This window comes from Lytechinus pictus, chromosome 17, assembly GCF_037042905.1.
Source record: "Lytechinus pictus isolate F3 Inbred chromosome 17, Lp3.0, whole genome shotgun sequence".
Lineage (NCBI taxonomy): Eukaryota > Metazoa > Echinodermata > Echinoidea > Temnopleuroida > Toxopneustidae > Lytechinus > Lytechinus pictus.
The window spans coordinates 4495836-4519641 of record NC_087261.1 but is presented as its reverse complement, the minus strand read 5'-3'; the positions used below and the strand labels follow the sequence as shown (position 1 = coordinate 4519641).

The 23806-nt window shown below is 36.4% G+C and overlaps 1 protein-coding gene across 1 annotated transcript; it reads left to right on the top strand.

Moving 5' to 3' along the window:
- The first annotated feature begins 653 nt into the window (after window positions 1–653).
- LOC135157221 (acetyl-coenzyme A synthetase, cytoplasmic-like) lies at window positions 654–21830 on the top strand. Its single transcript, XM_064112157.1, has 14 exons — window positions 654–684; window positions 1436–2176; window positions 8582–8657; window positions 9142–9253; window positions 9679–9794; window positions 10319–10511; window positions 11352–11485; window positions 12891–13023; window positions 14119–14175; window positions 15019–15099; window positions 16122–16230; window positions 16352–16551; window positions 18331–18376; window positions 19473–21830. Exons 1-14 carry the CDS (start codon window positions 654–656, stop codon window positions 19676–19678), a joined length of 2235 nt encoding a protein of 744 aa, XP_063968227.1. The 3' UTR covers window positions 19679–21830.
- The last annotated feature ends 1976 nt before the right edge of the window (window positions 21831–23806 follow it).

Here is a 23806-nt window from a genome sequence, read left to right as displayed (position 1 = left end):
ATAGCCTGCTGAAGCTTTCATCAGAGCGAAGTTGTTGGAGTTCACTCTTAACAATGTCAGCTGAGGCAAGCATTCCTGAAATGGTAGTAGTGGAACTTTGCAAAAATCTGTTGAACTTCTCCAGGCATTGCAAGATTGGCAGGGCTGCAACTAGGCCGAGGACACGTTTTCCTGAAGAGATGCATTTCTTTATCCCATTTGCTCGTGAAGAGAATTCAGTCCCAAAGTCACGGGATGCTATCATCAGTGCTTCTCAAACATCTTCATAGTTATTCAACAAGGCAACTACGGAAGCACAACGTGTGAGCCATCTTGTAGGGCAGATGGGCTTCAGCTTTCTTGATGAGGAATGTTCATCTTCTGCATGCATATTCAGATAGAGATGTTTAAATTTGCCAGATTTCTTGTAGATGTTCCCCAACTCTTAGAGATGGTCAAGGGCATCTCTTACAAATGGAGCAGCCTGTACAGCTTTAGACATGATCATATGGGAAACGTGGGCTCCACAGTGTGTGTAACTTGCCAGTGGTGGAATGTGTTTAACGTGTGCCTGACATCCCTGATACTTTCCCGACATGTTACTTGCCCCATCATATGTCTGTGCTCGTAGATTCTTGATTGGCAATTGCAGTCTTGTCAAAACGTCTTGCAGCATGTTACAGAGTGAAACCCCAGTTGTATTTGGTATCTCATAGAGTCCCAGGAATTCTTCCTTGATATCAAATGTGTTTGTCACGTACCGAACGCATATGGACTCCTGTTCCTTACCGACACAATCCTGAGTCCCATCAATAATAATACCGAAGTACTTTGACGCATTAACCTCCTCGCAAATATCTCTCAACAACCTGTGGGACATTAATTGTAGCACCTCATTTTGACATGAACCACTTGTAAAAGTGGTCTTTCTCTCCAGCCAGTTTTTCAGACTTTGGTTATTTGATGCAAGTAAGTTTAGGAGAAGCCTGAAGTTGCCCTCTCTATCTTCCTTACCACGCAAAGCTAGTCCCTGGTGAGCTAGATAATGTAGTGCTGAAATAATCTTTATCAGGGCTCTCTGTGCTACTTGCTGCTCTTCTTGAAAATTCTTATTGAGCTGGACCTTTATATTAGTCTTAGTTAGGGCGATTAGGTTACTTGATGAAATATGGTGAGCATTGGAAACTTCATGGCTGCAAAATTTCTGAATCGCCTTCTTCCAGTTTCGGAATCAATTTTGAGACGAAAGCATCGTCTTTGTATTTTGCCATTGCCATCAGTTTTTCCTTTGTTGCCTTAGAACAGTTGTAGCACAAAATTCCAGCCACATTAGCATCAAAATGTAACCAAGGGAATTGAGAGAACCAAGCATACTGAAACCTTAGCTTTTTATTACCCAAAATCTGCAATGGCAAGCATGAAACATCCTTAGGTTGATTGGGCTTCTCTGGAAAAGGAATTAAGACATCCCGTGAGGCCCGAGGGCAGGAAGGTACAGCAGGATCTGAAACAGGCTCCAAGTCCAGGAAGCTGCATGGTGAAGATGCTGTTGAAACGTGGGATTCAGGTGGGGGTGTCAATGCAGGGGAGAAAGATAATGCTGCATCAGTGACAACTTGTGATGTACATGCAGTAGGTGTGTCAGCTGTGGAGATTGGTGAGCTAATTGCATCATCCATTGAGATTGGAGAGTTAGTTGCATCAGAGGTCAGAGTTGAGACACGGGACCTATACGTTGGTACAGCAGTGACAACTGGAGACCTAGCAGAAAGATCAGCTGTTGATAGTGGTGAGCTAGTTGCGTCAGCTGTTAAAATTGGTGAGATAGTTGCATCACCTGTTGAAATGGGTGAGATAGTTGCATCAGCCGTTGAAATGGGTGAGATAGTTGAATCAGCTGTTGAAATGGGTGAGATAGTTGCATCAGCCGTTGAGATTGGAGAGTTAGTTGCATCAGAGGTCAGAGTTGAGACACGGGACCTATACGTTGGTACAGCAGTGACAACTGGAGACCTAGCAGAAAGATCGGCTGTTGATAGTGGTGAGCTACATGTAGTTGCGTCAGCTGTTAAAATGGGTGAGATAGTTGCATCACCTGTTGAAATGGGTGAGATAGTTGCATCAGCCGTTGAAATGGGTGAGCTATTTGCGTCAGCTGTTGAAATGGGTGAGATAGTTGCATCAGCCGTTGAGAATGGTGAGTTAGTTGCATCAGTAGTCAGAGTTGAGACACGGAACCTATAAGTTGGTACAGCAGTGACAACTGGAGACCTAGCAGAAAGATCGGCTGTTGATAGTGGTGAGCTAGTTGCGTCAGCTGTTGAAATGGGTGAGATGGTTGCATCAGCTGTTGAAATGTAAAGTTTTTAATGCTGTTTTCCATCATGAGAAATTCAAGACCGATTGACACCCTACAATGAAAACAGGCCCAAATTACCAAATTCCAATTTCATGTCACATTTAGAATTATTCTGAGGGTGGTATTTCTTCCTGATCAACAGTGTTGATTATTCTAAATATTATTTTCTTCCTATATAAAGTTTTTGCTATAGTTGTTGATTTTTAACAAATACAGGTTTTTTTTAATTCATAGCTTTAATTCATAATATGTATTATACTGAGATAAAAAATTTGATGTATTGTACTAACCTGTTTCCGTTGTATTTGCCGTTTGATTACTGTCCGATGCATCAGCATGGCTCAGGTTTGGTTCTGTACAAATATCACAGATAGAGATATTAATGATAGCACTAATTCTAAATCAATTAAGTCAAATTATATTCATTTAAGATAATTGATACTGTATTCTTCACCAAAAACTTGAATGTATTTGAATCCACAGTCTTGATATTGCAAAATTACACTTGTTCACCATAAACAGAGGAAAATGGACAGTAAGCCCATAGGCCACCAGAAGACATGACATTCGGGGGCCGCCCAGTTGAGATTCAGGGACATCTATAATAATGCCAAGAGAAATGAGTGTTGTTATGGCTCCTTTTATCTACAACTTATTTTTGAGGTGCACAAGGAAAGGTACTGACTACACATGAGTCTTTAATTAAAGATTGCCATTTTAAAAGAATTATTAATTAAATTAAAAAAAAGAGACATGTTTCAATTTGGATGTGAAACTAAGGTAGTATAAAAGTACAAAAGTGAAAGTGAGGTTGCATATTTCAAAGTCATAGTTTGTTCCATACTAATGTGCACTCAGTGCAGCAGCCTAAGACCTTTTCTGATGACCTGTTATTGGAGTGTGCATCACAATTGGGCATTAATCCTTCCACACTCATCCTAGGTATTAGGATTAATTGAACCTTACTCCTCTGAGATCTTTTCTTGGGTTGAGCTTTAAAAAGAATGAGAAAGAACTTGCTCCTTCCTCCCTTGAACAACGAATGAATGAAGGAAAAAGAAATAGATAAATAAATAATACATTTTTTAAAGATCATCTGTCCATTCTGGCAGTTTAGACTACTGTGCCTAAGTATTAGTTATACGATGGCTATATCATGATTTTGTGTTTACCTACCCAGACTTATGTAGTGGCTCTCATGTATATGACCAAAGTAAAGGGTATCCTTTGCACCAACATTGTCAAATTCATGCATGAAGAACCCACAAGCAGTGCGTTCTGCAGCGCTTGTGACAACTTTTATATTGACATAAAACAACTTTCCAGTTGCGAGTATTTCTGGCTGCCCTGCCCAAGAACAATTGTGTCTCATTTTTTTGATGTACTCATCTGTCACTATAACTCTCTGGTCACAAGGGGTCTGTAAAATGACACACACAAAAAATCCCATCATTTATCTAACAATTCTTTGACAAAGGAATTAGAATTTTGTTTATCTGATTTTCTAAGTTAAGAGCATGATAGTTAATAGCACCTAATTTTGATGGCACACTTATTTTATGTTATTAAGCATCTGCTTTATCTCTATGTATGCTGAATAAATTAAGAGGGGATAACAATAATTGATCTTTCAGTTTCTTTGGAACTTGTTTTTAATTATTGCACAGTTGATGCTGGTAATTATTCTATAGGTGTTAATTAAACATTATAGTCCCTTGTTTGCTGCTTTGGTACAAATGTGACAGAGAAATCTCAAATTGTGAAGATTATTGAATTTATTTATATGAATGTGCAAATTTGCAGCAATCAGCATGCTAGCAGTTAATCAAAAATAATAATAAAAAAAAACTGTTGAATTTACTACAGTTGCAACAACTGGGAAATTTATTTATACAATTCATGTATAAAGAATTGGAAGAAAATAAATGTTATATTGAATTGAATCAAATTGTTTCTTAAATGCCATTGTTGGGAAACAAATACCCTCCCCCTCCTCAAAAAATGGTACTCTAGCTATGTGCACAAAAAGAGAGAGAACCAAAGATGAAAGTAGAATTACAGTATAATTTTGAGATAACTGATCTGCATTTTTTTTTTATATAACAGGATCATGTTTTCTCTTTCTTTTTCGTGCATTAGAAATATAAATGAGATATAACTTAGCAACAAACCAATCAATATATTTAAGCCAATGTTCTAACCTCCATTTGCATGTACGGTAATCACAAATCATGCTGCGGAGCTGTCTGTGAGTTGAAGCTGCTGCCCCGATTCTTTTGAGCTGATCAGCTAATGCCCTGAAATAACAATTCCCATCACCGCGTACATCTGCCCTCAACTTCAGATGACATCTTTTAGCATTTGACATCAGTCGTGCGTAATCACTTTCTGAATATAAATCATATAAAATTAGGAAAATTAGTTACAACAGATAATCTTCAGATTTTTAAGATTTAAAATATGCACAGGATAATCCTAGTCCATATTATTATCGTATATTTCGATTTAGTGTTAACTTCATAACTTTCAAAGAAAACACAAAATCACAAGTACTTCATCCTCTCGATTTGAATTTTCTAAATTACTCTTTTTTGTGAGATAACAATTAGCAATCTTGAATTAGTAGCAGTTAAAAGTTTCAGATTTTTTAAAAAGACATAAATAAAGTAACAAGTGGAACGCCTCTGGCAGTCTCGCCTGCATTACGCAATTCAATATAGTAGCAGTGCTGACTTTGATGGTTAAAGTTCATTAACCCAAAATGATGTGACCTGCAACTCATGCAAAATTATCAGCAATACTTGAATAACCTTTTGTCCAAGTTTCATGAAATAGGCCCTTATACTTTTAAAGTTATGACATTTTTTGAAGAAAAAAAACTTAACTGTGGTCTAAGTTCACCATCCCTAGATGACCTTTGACCCTGATCAAGTGACCTGGAAACTCATATAGGAAAATCAGTGATACTTGGTTACCTTTCTGTCCAAGTTTCAGGAACTAGGTCCATATACTTCCTAAGTTATGATGACATTTCAAGAACTTAACCTTGGTTAAGATTTCAATGCTGATGCCCCAAACATGGCCAAAGTTCATTGACCCTAGATGACCTTTGACTTTTGACCTTTATATGATAACTTGAAATGCATTCCTTTGATTTGTGGGGTTTGATAATAATCAAATATACATTTCATGAGATTAGAATTTTTCTTTTAAAATCAAATTTAATAGAAGTTAATTGATCTGAAATCCTAGTCACATAATCCATGAAGATTGATTTCCATTCAACATGACTGTACAAAAGTTTCATGGGAAAATGACAATGAATGTGAAATATGTCCTTTAGGAATGATGGGAAAATTTTATTTTTTTCTACATAATGACCAAAGTTTATTGACCTTAAGTGAGCTTTTAGCTTCATCTGGTAACCTCTTAATTATGTCATCAAAATTTTGGTACCTCAAAACAATCTTGTGTAAGTTTCATAGGATTTTATCAAATAATTTTGACATATTTAGGACTAATTGAATCAAATTTTCTTTAAGTGTATCGCCTAAATTAACCTTTCACCTAGATCATGAAACCTTACCGGGTAATTGTTTTTGATTGACTGAAAGGAATTAATTCCTGATGTGCCCAAGTTTCATGGAAAAATAATTCATACTTTGAAAAATTATTTTTAATATAAAATCTTAAACATTGGTCAAGTTTTTTATGTTCATGGCACAAAATACCCTAAGTTCAATGACCATTGACTTTGACAATGTGACCAGAAATGTGTGGCCAATGATGATTTATTGAAGAGGACTGCCTTTAAAATTTACATTTTATTTTCAGAAAATTGCCAGGTTAAAATGTGTGTTGACGCGGACACTGCCACCGCCATGCAAGTGGTGCGTACATTATGTCTTCCTTCTATGTTAGATAAAAATCTAATTGTAATCAATGGCTGACTGACCTGAGATTGAAGGCAACGGAAATGACTCAATATCAAAGTAAGAAACAATTAGGGAATGATTATGCTAGGCTTTTTTGATAAAAAAATAAACAGAAAAGATTTCTCATTCAAGGAAAAAAGTGGATTTATTATTTCTTATTTTTCATTTACTTTTTTTTTATTTTTAATATTTATTATTATTTGTATTTTTTGGGGGGGGTTTGCACTTACCAGTTTCTGATGCTGTCCTTTTCATTAGATCGTTAAACCTGATGGCGAGGTTGATGTCGCTTTGAAGGGAGCTTCTGTCATGTAAAGAGAAAGTTCACTATTATTAATACTCATATATAGAATACTGGATCTAGAGAAGATCTAGAGTAGATCTAGAATTACTATACTTGTCTCCAGCATGGCCTCCAACAGTAGGAACAATGAACTGGCTCTGAATTTTTTTTTTTGCTAATTGAGTGCAATTGAGGCACTTGATATGACTAGTTGCTCATGGGGGGGGGTCGGAATTTTAATCTCATGGATACAAAAAGGCTGATGGAATATTTTGGGCTTCAATTTAAGAAAAAAAAACATAATAAGGTGCAGGTGATAGACTTTCACTAATCTAAGCAATAGTTTTGCTTTTCGATTTTCTTCATTCGAGATGGTTCATATGGCCTCTGTATACCCCTCCCCCTTAGTCGTTACACTACACTTTCATTCAAGTACTGAGAGAATATGAAGCTATAGCCTTGAGTTAATGAAGGTTAGAAATATGAGTCTAGCATAGGTGGACAGTCCTTGGCTTTATCCTTTAGGCCTGACAAAGTTTAAAACCCAGAGCCAGCTGATTAGGGCTAGGGCTATTAAACGTTAGGCCTAATTTTTAGTAAGTTAGCCTAGATCTAGGTTAGCTCAGATTCTTGCACGTTGGTTATACTTTACTTATACCGAAGGCCTACTTTAAATCATATATCATCAAATGACAGTTATTGAAGGCATAAACAAGTTGTGAAATTCATATCAAAATTTTGACAAACGTGGCTATTTCTTGGTTTAGGACACCAGTCATCAAGTCAATGTAAAAACACGCACGCACATGTTTTTCAATGGGAGAAATTTACTCTCGTAGACTTTATATAGGGTACGCATTAGATCCATGTCATGACTGAGTCTGAGTGGACACCTAAGTTAACGTTACTCTATTTCAATAACGCCACAAATGCAGGATTATTTAACTTTGTACAATTTTACATTAACACTTATTGTTCAAGTGAACTTCAGACATTTTAACTTACAGTTTTCTAACAGGCATCTTGATTCTTGAAAAATGTGCTGGTGATCTGGTGCAACTAGGTAGATGGATGGATCGTACCCGGCCGTAAGTAACGGCAAAAGCTTCTGTCTTCTGATTCGCTGAAAGTACCAGTAAGGTACGCGTACTTACGTACGGTCTTTCCAGATCCACTACACTTTCGTCATACTCCACCGCTACATGTACCGTATGTCATGCCGTGCATACCCACATGAAAAAAAACCCACCACGCACGTGCGGGTCTCCATGTGGGTGCTCGCGTCTACCCTGGCGTCGTACGTACAGGAACGGCTCATGGACGGCTAGCTGCGCTGCTTTTGAATGCGAATTTACCCACAGTTAATTGCTTCGAAAAGTTACATGACAGTTGTTTTTTTTTTCTTTATATTTTTTAAGGGGAATCAACTCTCATTTCCTTGAGAAGGTATGCACATATTTCCCCCCCCCCCCCCGATGGTCACACTTCTTTTGTGACAAAAACATGAGAGGGACATTTGATATTGTGTCCCCCCCCCCCCGAAAAAATCATGGGGGGACACGTCCCCCCCCGTCCCCTACCGATTGACGCCCATGGTCATCCGACAAGTTGTCATGTGCCCCTCGTTGATTTTCTTATCTTTGGTAAGGTCTGTACTTCAGAGGATGCTTGTCCCAAAAATTTTCAAGTCCTGATTCGAACTGATACAAACTAGTTGCACTTACAGCTGACTCAGGCAGGGAATTCCAATTATTGCAGCTCCTCAATGAGAATTAATTTTGGCGAATGGCAGATCTGCATCTCTGCTTCTTTAATAGTTTCATGCTATTTTGATTGGCTTAGAAGCAATGCTACTACATTTACATACATGGTAACTGTTGGATAAAACAGAACTTGTATGATAAAACATCCAACAAGTCTTTCATGAAAAGCTCCCCAGGTTTTTTTAAGTTACTGAAATACTTTTTTTCATTAGTCACTTTATATTGTATCTTTATTGATGTCATTATTATTATCATTATATAGATGGTGTATACAGAGGAACTAAACTAGTCAATCTGAAGCAGATATCAGATGATGCAGTCAAAATCTGCAAGAAACGGTAAGTATGCTCTTTAACCAGTAGGCATTGTAAAGATGTAATTATTATTATTTTTAAGAATATTTCTCATTTGAGCACATAGCTTGCAATTTGAATTGTTTTTTAAAGTAAATATAAAACATAATTATTATCATACATCTTTCTATGAATATTGAACTTTCTGTTTCTCGTACATTAACTTGATAAAGTTTCTCATTGTCCATAAAAACCATTGGACTTTAATGATCATCTTTTCTTGTTTCTTACCAGTAGATGTACTGAACAATAATGTTTACATGCACATCATTATAGATATCATCTCGGAAGTACTTGGAAATGTAAATTAAGAGGAAAAAATATTATTGTAATGTTCCTTTGATAGAATAATCCAATTAATTTCTTTTGCAGAGCAGTACTATAGAGAAAAAAATTGTAAATAATTTTTTTAAATGACATTTGGATGTCTATCAAAGTGTCTGAGATTCATCTAATACTTTCTTTTCAGGGACTTCATCGTAGAGAAAGTCTTTGTAGTACGTCATCTAGGATCAGCTGATGTTTCTAATAATGGTGATAGGTCATCACCGGTAGCTAAACGTCCATGCTACTCACTCACGGTTAGTTTTCATACTTCTTTACTGTATTAGATGTGTTCACAGCTTTGTCTGTTTTCTTTTATGTATCAAATCATTGTCCGATTGTCTGATTGGTCCCCCAAGCTGAGGAACAGGCTTTCTTATTCCATGATTTAGGGCCAATATTACTGGAATCGTACAAGAATACAAACTTTGCCCTTATGAGTTGAATGTTTCTAGTATCCTTTAAAGTCATCTAATATAATTATCTTTAATGATCATTATTCATTTGATCATGCAATATGGCATGATATTGCACAGCAAACTTTGTACATAAGCCTATGGGGAATATGTAACACTTTTACACACCATGAAATATGCTGTGATACCGCACAGGAAAATTACTCTGTCCAAAGAATGTTATTTTGTTAATAAAACAGCAATTTAACCTTTGTTTCATACAACAGACTGAATACCATGAAGGGCGTGATTTATGGTGGCATGATGTGATGGAAGGAGCCAGTGATAAATGTGAACCAGTTTGGCTGGAGGTAGAGGAACCGCTATTTATGTTATACACAAGGTGAGCTTGCATCAAATGTAAATTAAGTTGTGTAAATGAGTTCAAACGGAATCCAATGAAATGACCTTGCAAGTGTTTGCTTGTGTTGAAAATATATATGCCAACTGGTTTGGGAAGAAAATTCTAAATTGATGGAAAACTAGCAAAAGAATCATGGCATTTATGCTGGATCACAGGTGTTTTTTCAAAGCAATAATACAATTTATCATATGTCCCCGTCGTTGTTGGTGATTTTCAGTGTTCCCGATTTTGAGCTGTTCATCTTCATCATCATCACCATTATCTTGATCCTCATCATCAATGTCATTATCATCTCCATCAACATAATCATCACTATCATCACCATCATCATCATCATCGTCACCACCATTGTGATCATCTATGTCATCACCACCAACATCTTCATCCTCCCTGTCATCATCATCTACTTCACAACCATCAATACTCACCATATCAATTATGTTAAGTTAATATATTAATACCAACAAACATCACCCTCATAAGAACTCCATATATTCTTTCAGCGGTTCCACCGGTACCCCTAAAGGAGTGGTCCACACCCAGATCGGCTACCTACTCTATGCTGCTACAACCTTCAAGTATTCATTTGATCATCACAAGGAAGACATCTATTGGTGTACTGCTGATATCGGTTGGATAACGGGTCATTCCTACGTATGTTACGGACCCATGGCCAATGCAGCTACCAGTGTAATGGTATATAGGATATCAATATTCTTTCTCAATGGGAACTCTTTAAACTAGCTATTGCTGTTTACAAACTGTAACTAATTTGCCATTAGGTACATTAAAAGTATGTTTATGTGACCCCTTATTTGCGAGACCTACTCATACATTTGACTTTAATATGTTATATCCATATTTAAGGTTGAGTTGGCTCAGCCGGTAAAGCGTCTGCCTTTCAAACCAAAAGTATTGGGTTCGAATCCACCCCAGGTGGATGACTGAAGCCTCCGTCGTATGTTATCATGTACGTCCCCTGTTCCATAGATGCAGACTACGTTTAATACAGCGGAAAACACTCCGTCCCTCGGATAAGACATTAAATGGATGCCCGGGTAGAGGAGAGTCACCTCCTTTACACATCAAGAACACATTGCAGAGAAGGTACCATGGCCGAGTGGTCTATGGTGCCTGACTAGTTGACATTTAAAAGTCTGGGTATCAATCCTCGGCCACTGCACCTATGCCAGTGAGCAAGTCACTTAATTAACAGTGTTCTTTTATCCTGTATTCAAATAAATTGAAATGCTATATGCATTCTTCATAACTAAGTGTGCACTTTTTTTCAATAAAGAAAAAAAAGGAACCCTCTGCACTATTCATATAACAAAAGGGGGAAATCCCGCTGTATTGGTCCACCTGCACCCCCTAATCACTTAAATCAGGAGGAGAGACCTGCGGGTCGTAGTGATTCAGTTTTCTTTTCGCTTCCCAGGCACAGGTAACGCCAAACAATAATGATAATTTCAACCACATAAAACCTGTGTACCTCTATCATGATCACAATTATCTTTGTTATACCTTGTATTGTAGTATGAAGGAGCACCTCTGTACCCTGATGAGTCCCGGTGTTGGCAGATCGTAGATAAATACAACGTGACCATCCTATACACAGCACCTACGCTCATACGAACACTCATGAAATATGGCGAAGCACCTGTTAAAAAGTAAGTATAACCCAAGTATTGTCAGCCAGAACTATTAGAGATTGTCACATGATTTGCCAATGTTGGGTAAAATTAGGACTCCTTCAGAATACGACTTTCTCCAAAGCCACTGTATAGTATATCAGATAAATATAATGTGAAAATCTCATATACTGTACCTTATTTTGGGGGAAAAAATGCATTTTTCTAAAATAACACAGAATCTAGATGTATAAAGAGTGTGAGCTTACTTTCTGTATGAAACAGAATAATTTAATTTTCGTTTTTCGTTACCACATGTATTTCAAGATTGTCTGAGTTGACAGGTATGTCTGTGATTGTGACTTCACAACCCATTTGCATAAAAGTTATTATATGACACCTAGCTAGATCATTGTCATTTGATTGGTTGTTTGATATCGATCATTCAGCCAATTTTACAATGACGTCATCAACCGTGCAATTTTGGATCCATACGATTTTGTCCATTGCATGCGCTCAATCAGACTGCTGCAGGCACCACACGTAGAACCACTCATGTTTGCAGCGCGCATGTTGTATGTACCATAGGTATGTATGCGACAATCAACAGACCGAGCTCGCACTGCATGAACATATTTTGCATCGAAATTCATAAATTTAATATGAAAATCTTTTTTTTAGGTGTCATATAAACCAAATAATGAATGTTCATGAATTATCCATTCAACGCCTCGTTCAATGGATCATTTCATCTTTCACCTCATGAAGTATTCTGTCCATTGCACTCTTGAACATTCATTATTTGTATACTATTGTAACTTTGCCAGGGTATGGCGATTTTCTTGATTTTGATTGGCTACATTGTATCAGCATAGTTATCATGGTAGTTACCATTGGATGACAAAGTTATTATAATGGTAACTTTTATCAACCATTCACCCAATGCTGATGGGCTATTCCACGGTTACCCACGTTACATTTGGAGACACCTTGACTCATACTTGGAGCTGTAACTCCATTATTATTGATAGGAACTAAACATCTCTTTATCACAAGATAGTACGCAGTCTGACTATCCTTTGTATAAAAAAAAAACTTGGGAAATTTCATTATGCTCCTGGCCAATCTTTGAAATGTTTTGGTTACTCATGTTACATGATTTGGACATGCATAAAATGAAAAGTCGACATAAGTGAAAAGTGTCCTCATACAAGGCTTTTATGAAAGTTGATTATATCCATTTCAAAGAAGTATATTAGGGATACAAATTTGTGTATAATTAAGAAAATAAAGAACACATGGTTTTTACTAGGGGTGCAGATAAAGTGGTTACTCACGTTACGGTTCAGATGGGCTATATGTACAAAGACACATTGAGCTCATGTCCACCAACCTATGGAATTGCCCTGATGCATCTTTGCCAATGGTTCTTGATCGTATGTAGGTACAGTCGTAAGTCACTACGTGTTCTTGCAACGGTGGGAGAACCCATTAATCCAGAGGCTTGGCTCTTCTATTACAACGTCATAGGGGATGGAAGGTGCTCTATATCAGATACGTTCTGGCAGACAGAAACGGTGAGGAAGGGAAATGGCTGATTGAAGGGATGGTGGTTGTGTTGATGGTTGTTGTGGTAGTCGCTGTGATGGGGTGATGTTACTGATGGTTGTGTTGGTGGTGATATTGGATGCAATAGTGGTTTTGATGGTGGTGGTGCGTATTGGCTGTGGTGATGTTTATGGTGGTGTTAATGATGTTGTTGATAGTGGTAGCTGTGATGGTGGTGGTAGAAAATGCTTAGACAGCTTTACTAAAAATTCACATTTTCCCCTGAATAATTGGAAGCTAGTTTTTTAGTAAGCACCTGTGGAGGGTTTTTTTTTTGCCATACATGTTCTGTGATTCTTACTCATTATCATTGTCATCAACAGTAGCAACATCACCATCATCACCACCACCATCATCACCATATCATCATCACCATCATCTTCACTATCATCACCATCATCATCATCACCATCGTCACCACCATCAACATCAGTATCATTACCATCGTCACCATCATCATCATCACCATTATCATCATCTTCATCACCACCATCTTCACCATCATCATCATCTTCATCATCACCATCATCAGTATCACTACCATCATCAGTATCATTACCATCATCACCATTATCCTCATCATCATCACCATCATCATCACCATCATCTTCACCATCATCTTCATTACCATCATCATCACCATCATCATCACCATCATCAATATCATAACCATCATCACAATCACCATCATCATCATTATCACCATCATCATTTTAATGTCATCACCATCATCATCATAATTATCAATATCATTATCATCATCACCATTACTTTCATTATTGTCAATATCATCTTCCTCACCATCTTTATCTCCATCATCATTATCACTGTCATCATTTTCATCATCACAACTAGTCATCACTATATTTGTAAAAACGATGGATCTTTCTGATCTTGTTTGTGATGATATTGATGAAGGTAATAAATGAAGACTGTTATTCAATGTTTGTATTTCTTAATGGAACATTTGGAAAGATCTCAATGAATCAAATTGCTCTGTATTTCTTCTGTCTATCTTTGACATTATTTCTATGATTTATCTTGCCTTTACTTGCGTTTTTTAGGGAGGTCACACATTAACCCCTCTCCCAGGAGCTACACCAATGAAACCTGGTTCAGCAGTAAGTACCCTTTCTTTGGTCAATAGCCACTTGGTCCACAGCCACTCTATCTACATCTGTTTGGTCTGTCATATGGTCTAATCCTTGTTTTTCTACAACCAGTTCATTTATGTCACTTAGCCCATATACCATTTTGCTTTATTTTCAGTTGCGTTGTATATTTGAGGGGCAGATCCAGGATTTTTCGAAAGGGGGGGCACATTTTCCCCCGAAGAAAAATTCACTTCCAAAAGGGGGGGGGGGGCACACTTCTGTTGTACATGTAACAGCATTTTTACATTACAAATTTTAATTGTACCTCTCAAAAGGGGGGGGGGGCACGGGCCGGTTGTGCCCCCTGGCTCCGCCACTGGTATATTTTATCTCAGTATCCACTTGGTTTGACACCACTTAGTCTATATTATTAGATAATCTGTTTATGAACCAAATTTTCATTTGATAAAGTGAAAAACAGATATATGTAGTGAAATTAGACCATCTTGGCACTAGACTAGTTAGATCCAGTGATAATTAAATAAGTGTTGGTTAATCGCAGAGGTGGTTTATGGTACACCATGTGTAAGGTTCTGGAAAAGTGGAAAGAGGTGAGGAGTGAAATGGCTTGGCGAGAAAGTGGACATCAGTCAGTAGAGTATTCTTTTCTGTTAGAGATTGCAAGATCATTGTGATTAAAACAAGTCAATGAAGTGACACATTCTGCTTCGATTCACAATCTTTCAGTTTTATACAGGTCAGATTTTTAATAATATTTGATAAGCGATGAAAACAAAGCACTTGTCTGCTCTAATCATGTTAATGTTTTAAATTGTTCCAATTTTTTATTTATTGTCTCCATGGTAACAGACATTCCCATTCTTTGGTATCGCACCTGCTGTAGTGAATGAGCAGGGTGAGGAGCTAGAAGGAGTATGTGAAGGATACCTCGTAAGTAAATTCTATTTTATATCAAAGGTCAAGTCCACCCCAGAAAAAGTGTGGATTTGAATAAATAGAGAAAAATTAAACTAGCATTTAGCTGAATTTTTTTTCAAAATCGGATGTAAAATAAGAAAGTTATGGCATTTTAAAGTTTTGCTTATTTTTCACAGAACAGTGATATGCATAACTTAGTGAAATGCAAATGAGTCAGTCGATGATGTCCATCACTCACTATTTCTCTTGTTTGTTATTGTTTGAATTATACAATATTTCATTTTTTACAGATTTGACAATAAGGACAACTTTAATGAACCATATAGCATTAAACAATGCTACATGTAATTCCACATGTTCAGAGTGGAATTAATCGTTGTTTCACTTGACAATGAGGAGAAAATTAGAATATTTCATGTTTCATATAATAAAATACAATGTACAAAAAGAATAGTGAGTGGATGACATCATCAGTCTCCTCATTTGCATACCGACCTCGATGTGTATATAACAGTTTTGTGAAATTAAGCGAAACTTTAACATGTCATAACTTTCTTATTTTACAACTGATTTTGATGAAATTTTCAGTGTTATGTTGGTTGGATTTTTCTCTTTTTGTTGGATTGGACTTGTCCTTTAAATATTGTCATTGACGATGTTGTCTTATAAGAGAAATATATATTCCTTCCTCTGTAGTTAGATCATTTGAAATTTTGGAAATAAACAATATGATAATCTTGAGATTTCAGTTGACAAGATACACTCTCCCTTCTTCAATGCTCAGAATTAAAGCACAATATTTCCTCATCGCCTTATTTGAAAGATAGCCAGATTCAGGTAGCGACTGAAGTGATCGTGACTACCAGCATACTTCCCAACAGTCATGATGAGCGTACTGTGAACTTTCTGTCATAATATTTTCCTCTCTATGTAAGGGATGGATTGGGATGGGATGTTATATAATGGATATTCTGTTTGTGGGTTAAAACATAAAGGTCAATAATTGTTTCCCTGTGGTACTCCCTTTATTCTAGGTATTCAAGCAGCCTTGGCCTGGCGTAATGCGTACTGTGTATGGTGATCATGAACGCTATGAGAGGACGTACTTCAGGCAATTCCCTGGTTACTACAAGACTGGCGATGGTAAGACTCATTCCCAAATACATAATCTTTCTTGAAATGCATGAATTTGAAGTATGAAGTCATTCCTTGTCACGGGTGGAATAACTGATTATTCTTCTTTTGTATCTTCTGTCACCATCAGGTTGCAAACGAGACAAGGATGGATATTACTGGATCACCGGTCGTATAGATGATATGTTCAATGTATCGGGTCATTTATTAAGTACTGCTGAGATAGAATCTGCGATAATAGAGCATTCTAAAGTAGCGGAAGCAGCCGCAGTAGCTTACCGACATCCAACCAAAGGAGAGGCTTGCTACTGCTTTGTTACTCTTGTCGAAGTAAGTATTAGAAGTAGAACGCTGTTTCAGACATTTTGATGATAGTGATGATAGCCATAAGAATATTGGGGAATCTGCCCAACTCGATCTCTTTGGACCACAGGAATCTGTTTGACCTTGGCAAAAATTTGTCTGAAAAGATCAAAATATCATTTAGTTGCATATTCTGGTCTGAAAAATGGTCAGAATTAGACGATTGTTAGACGTGGGGTAGGTTGACTTACATGTATGTAGAGTCTACTGTATTAATTATTGTGTACCATTCCCGTTGCACTAATTGCAGTATGATAAAATGTATGTATGAGCTTCCAACTGACATAATTATTTCTCCTGCTTTTGACTTGATAGTAAGTTAAAGGGGAATCCAGCCTTGGCTATAAAATGTGTTGGGAAGGAGAAAAATAGATTAAACAGAATGGTGAAAGTTGAAAGAAATCGGTCCAGCAATAAGAAAGTTATAGCTGCTTTAAAATTGAGATCACTAATACTATGTAGATTTCACATTGGCAACTAGGTAAGTAAATTATGACAAGGGGCAAGGACAACTTTCCCATAGGCTATGTACTTTATTATCAGGGATTTGTGGTTTTCTCCTAAGCACCCATTCCCCTGGGACAGTAATCTAAATATATTCCCGGTAGTATATTGTTTTATGTCCTCATGAAAGAAAAATATAATTTGAAATAAAACTTTTGGGGAAAATGACATTTTAGCCAGAATATGTATTGGAGTACATGGAAGAGTAGTCCTTGCCTTACGTCACTATGCCATCCCATATGCGGCCAATTTGAAGTCTCAATGGGTATAGTGATTACCAATATTTACAACTTTTAAAAATTTATAACTTTCTTGTTGTTTGTCCAATATTGTTCAAACTTTCACCTATCAACTTGTCTGATTTTTCTTTTCCTTATAAAACCAAGTTTTTATTTGGGTTGGATTCTCCTTTAAAGGGATGGTCCAGGCTGAAAGTATTTATAGCTTGATAAATAGAGTAGAATTCACTGAGCAAAATGCCGAAAATTTCATCAAAATCGGATAACAAATAACAAAGTTATTGAATTTTAAATTTTAGCAATATTTTGTGAAAACAGTCGTCATGAATATTCATTAGGTGGACTGATGATGTCACATCCCCACTTGTTCTTTTGTATTTTATTATATGAAATTAGGTTTATTCAAATTTTTTCCTCCAAGAACTAGAAAAATTGGATTGACAACTGATTTAGTGCATTGGATATTTATTGCTGCAACTTATTTCATTATCAGGGAGACATATTATTCACACAAGTATGAAATAATGAAAAAAATATGATTTTATGTAATAACATAAGAAAACGGAAAGTGGAGATATGACATCATCAGCCCACCTAATGAATATTCATGACGAATGTTTTTTACAAAATATTGCAAAACTTTAAACTGCAATAACTTTATCATTTGTTATCCGATTTCGATGAAATTTTCGGCATTTTGCTCAGTGAATTCTACTCTATGTATTTAGATATAAATATTTTCAGCCCGGACCATCCCTTTAACATACTACAGAGTATTTACATCCCAATCCCCCACCCTGACTAAAGTCTGCTTTGAATGGTTATGTAGTGACTGTGAGAAAAAATCAGATGTCCTGCACAGATTTAATTCAGAAAACAGAATAATGACTCTTGGAAATGATAAACAGCAATGCTTTATAATGTAAAATATGGGGGTTTGTTTACATTGAAGATTTAATTTGTATCATTTATTCTTCCTTTCTTTTCATGTTATCCCTGACAGGGTGCAGAATTTGATGATGCGCTTATACTGGAACTCAAAAAGCAAGGTGAGATATGTTCTATGAAGATCTGTTTCAATATGGGGGTATGATTACTGTTTTTATTTCGACTCCAGATAGTGTACAATTAAGCACACCTGAAATACAGTCTGATGGGAACTAGGGTGCCCCTAGTGACGTTAAAGGAGAATGAAACAATTGGAACAAGATAGATTGTGTGAAAACAGAAAAATCAAAGAAATAGATCAACGAAAGTTTGAGAAAATTCGGACAGATAATGAGAAAGTTATGAGCATTTGAATATTGCGATCACTAAAGCTATGGAGATCCTCCCATTGGCAATGCAACAGAGATGTGTGATGTCACTTGTGAACAGCTCTCCCTATTACATTAGTATATGTTTCACTTAAACTGCCTCTTTTATCACATATATCATTAGATCATGTGTTCTTGCTATAGGAGGGCATGTAATACAGATTTTTTTTCTAAAGAATACATCACGGATAAAGAGTTTGTATCACCTTAAGAACAAGCAAAAAGATACATTTTGGGGGTATTTTATAGTCCATCAAAGGGAAAGTTGTTCACATGTGACATCACACATCCTTGTTGCATTGCCAATGGGAGGATCTCCATGGCATTAGCGATTGAAATATTCAAATGCTCATAACTTTTTCATTATTAGTCAGATTTTTCTCAAACTTTCTTTGTTCTTATTCTTTGATTTTTCTGTTTCGACACAAGCCTATTTGTTCCAAACGTTTCATTCCCCTTTAAGGCAACTATTCTCCTGAGAGAATCTGTGAACCTGTATTTTTATGACCGCTCATGATCAAAGGAGACAAGAAAAATGGTCTGCATGATAGGGTAGTCTTTATAAAGAAGTTCCTGTAATACATGTTTCAATAGGAAATACTGTTCACTTTTCTCAAGGAAACCAAACTTGTGATATTTATGGAGAGGTAGTCGTTAAAACTAGGATAGTCAGTGGTACAGGTGGACGACACTGATAGTGATAATTAATTTCTGGTGGCTATGTCTTTTGGATCACCTGAAAGATCGATAGTTGGGAGTTTTTTAACCTCCAACAATAAAATTTCAAATGAGTTTTTAATAATTTCAAATCTCGTTCTTATATCCACAGTTCGAACCAAGATAGGTCCTTTTGCAGCTCCTGAAGTAGTGCACAACGCTCCCGGCCTTCCCAAGACACGCTCAGGTAAAATCATGCGACGAATCCTTCGTAAGATCGCCGTCAACGACCACGACCTCGGGGACGTCTCAACCATGGCAGACTCTACGGTCGTCGACATCCTCTTCAAGAACCGTCCTCAAGAACTTCTAGGTTAATTCTTGCACAACTCAATAAGGCTGAAACAAAGTCTTGCAATGTCTATTTTATCTTTCTGGGATCCGTAGCATAGAGGTTTGCAATCAATCGCTTCATCAAAATGCTAATAACCAATCAAGATCATTGTTGCATGAGCACTTTGTTCAATCAACTGACCAGGGACCAATCAGAGTGGTTCTTTCATTTTTGCAATTCATGGCAAACCTTTATGTTGCCGGGCCCAGACTCATTTCTGTTTTGTATTCTCATATTATCAACATCTTCTTTCTTCTTTGTCTCATCTTTCATCTGGATACATGCCACTCTCTCCTAATATAGAAAAATATATATTTTGTAAAAGAAGAACAAAATTTATTCCAGGTCTGATATCATGATGTAGAGAAGTGTGCATAATGTTTAGTACTCGGCTTGAAGCAGTAACCACTGTGATCACTGTTACTATTTCTACATGTATACATGTAGCTAGCTCCCTTCTCTGGACTGATCAACATTCCACAATAAAAAAAAGCACTGATGACTATTAATAGACCACATAGCTGCTCTTATCATTAATGATCTCTGCCAAACGCCTAATATCCTAAGTATTCAAAGTAATGTTTTTATTCTGTAATAACTGATATATTTTAGCATTGGCTCAGTTTTGGCTGTTATTATTACCACATGAATGTCACTTCTGTTCGTGGGAATTAATACCCTCCGTCATATTTTTTGCATATTTTTGTATATTTTTTTTGTGTACAATCGGGTCTATTCTATTCATGTTTAATTCCTGGACTTTGTTATCAGTTGTTAGGGGCGTCCTTGTTAGAATTAGTATTCTGGGCCCATTTAAAAGAGGTTTCCAGCATTTAAATAAATAATACACTTCAATGAAATATTTATTTGATTGGCTGATGTAATACTATCGTGGCAAAGGTTAGTGAATGACAAGTACTATCAAACTTGCCCTCTTGTTTCTCTTTTACTTTATCCCACCACTTTTTGACCCTTGCCCTTTTACTTGTACAATCCACTCTTGTTGTTATTAAAGGAGAATGAAACTCTTGGGGCAAGTTAGCTTTTGTGAAAGCAGAAAAATCAAAGCATAAGATCAACGAAAGTTTGAGTAAAATAGGACTAGCAATAGAAGAGTTATGAGCATTTGAATGTCGAAATCACTAATGCTATGGAGATCCTCCCATTGGCAACGCAACCAAGATCTATGATATCACAGATGAACAACTCTCCCCTTTTGGACACTGAAAATATACCCCAAAACATCTCTTTTTGCTCATTCTAATCATATGACGAACGATTCATCAATGATATAATGTTGTGAAACCTCTGTACTTGTCCTATCATAAAGAGAACACCTCACCTTGTGATAGATTCTATAAAAGTGAGAATATAAGTGAAATAAGTACTAAAGCAATGAGGGAGTTGTACGTGCGTGACATCACAGATCTTGGTCGCATTGCCAATGGGAGGATCTACATGGCATTAGTGATCTCAATATTCAAATGCTCATAACTTTCTTATTATTCATTCAATCTTCCTCAAACTTTCAACAATATGTTTCTTTGACTTTTCTCTTTGATATGGATTCAGATGGTTTCAAGGGTTTCATTCTCCTTTAACATTTATTCAGCTGATATAACTGTATGCCAAAGGACCCCTTGTGGATCATAGATTATTGAGTCTTTCAGAAGTGGGAACTTAATTTGCGCATAGCCGAATAGGCTTAAGATCGCTCTTTGATCCCTTCTAATAATCACATTCAGAATATGTTTCCATATAGTTGTTTGTTTTTATACAGAAAACCCTCTTTGTTATTTTGTTAAATTTATAAGCTGAATGGGTGAATGGGTGTAAATTTGTGGAAAGGATCATTCATGACTAATGACTTAGAAATAGATTTTGATGAAAATTGATTTGTGGTATAAATTATTTACCCACGTTTGTTTATTCAATCAAATTTAACTCATTTGTGTTATTAATGTACCCTATTGCATTTAAACATTCACTAGATTGTATCATTCCACCCAAGTAGGATTAATTTACTTATTTTTGTTATGTCATGTCAAACATGCTATGATCATTTCATATCCATCTAAGAAAGATCATGTCTACATCACATCTTTCTAAAAGGAAGTCATATCTCAACTAAATGGCAAACAAATTGTAGTTGGGTGTTTTTTTTTTTTTATCTCTACATGTATATTATCCATATCCATGTAATGGATTAAATTTTTTTTTTTTTTTTTAGCATTGATTTGTTCCGTATAGTTCGGATTTATAACAGGTGTACTGTGATTGGTTATGAAAACAACTTTTCAACATCATGTAGATTCACTGATAATACACGTGTGTGGCAGCTCCACTCCCTAGGGAGTATGTAAGTGCAATGTTGACACAAAAGGTGTCTTCATTTTATGAGACTCTGATAGTAACAATAATAATAGGCATTTATATAGCGCCATCTATCTAGAAATATTCTATTCCGAGGTGCGTTGTTATTGTTATTATTACGCCGGCTTTAACTCGAGCTGCATTTCAGGGCTAATGCATTTAAGGAATTAATCCTGCCGGGTACCCATTCACCTCACCTGGGTTGAGTGCAGCACAATGTGGATAAATTTCTTGCTGAAGGGAATTACGCCATGGCTGGGATTCGAACCCACGTCCCTCTGTCAAAGTCAGAAAACTAATCCACTGGGCCACAACGCTCCACACCCAAGATTAATGCTTTGCCAAAGGAGTGCTAAGTGCTATGTCAGGAATCAACCCTCAGTCATTTTCATGTCAAAGTGGGATACAAGAAAACCCAATATTACTTTACATTTCATTGTGTTGGTGCAAGAATGCCCATAGCAATGCAATGCCTTTATGCATGCTGCTAAGAGTGTTTTTGCGCTCATGTGATGTATGAAAGTGTGGTGTTAAGGGCGTTCTTGCACCGACACAATTGGTAATATGCCCCTGAAGTATACATATAGTCAAATTGTCGGACATGAAACTTTTTAAGTTTTTGGTTTACAATCCTCCATGTGTGGTTATAATTTTCATCTGTATTCATGATTCAAAATGAGCAAGATTATATGGCACAGAAAGAGGAACAAAAGATGGATTGTTATACAAGTTTGAATCAGGAGATTAAAATGTTGCTATTTTCTTTATGCTTTATATTGAATTGATATATTGATATTTTTAAGGTGCCAGATATACTTGAAATAAAATATCTGAATCTTTAACACTCAATATGCAAATTTTTGTAAATAAGTGCATGAACTACAAAAGAGGTGAATGGGTCCAGCCTATATGTGTATGTTAAAATGGAAGAGTTTTTTAATGGATTGAACTAAAAGAACAAAATGTGTAAGAAATTGCAGTAATCATACTTCAAAGGGTGGTAGATATTTTTGATTCACAAACTAATATTCTGGTGACATTTTACTATTTTCATAATTGAAACTTCTTGAAGAAGTCATAGATACATCGGATATATATCGAAGTAAGCTCGTTCTGTGCATAGATGTCAGCGCAGAAGATTATCTTTTCTCTCTCTCTTTTTTTTAGGGGGGATGCAAAAATAGATCCCCTACCAAAAAAAAGATAACCCTCTGTGCCAACGCCCATGGTTTTGTGTAACTGAAAAAAAAATCTTTCTGAAACACTCCAAAGACGATGGCATGGTAAACTGTCTCAAAGAGAAAGAAGAAGTTGCCACTTTTTACTTGTACATGTACTTGTAATCAAATGCAACTGTTGCAACAAAGAACTGTATGAAGATCGCTTCCTGAAAAATGGTTGTGTCCTCACAAGTATGCTAAAACCAGATAAATTCAGCAAAGCAATCTTGAAAACTACATTGCGTGGAGGTTTTCTGAACAGGTTTGGAAGATCGCTTCCAAGTATTCTCATTACTTGTTAAACTAGTTTTGGGTATTTGACATGCAGTCTTGATGCTAAGCATTTTATATAAAAATATATATCATTTATTGATGACAGGGTTTATAGAAACATCCCATCTTGTGGTTGCCAGAATATATACATGTGTGATATCAGGGGAGCGTTTCATGAAAGGACTTGTCAGATGTTTTATTCGACAAGTCCTGTGTTATCCGACAGTTGCCATAGTAACAGTGCTT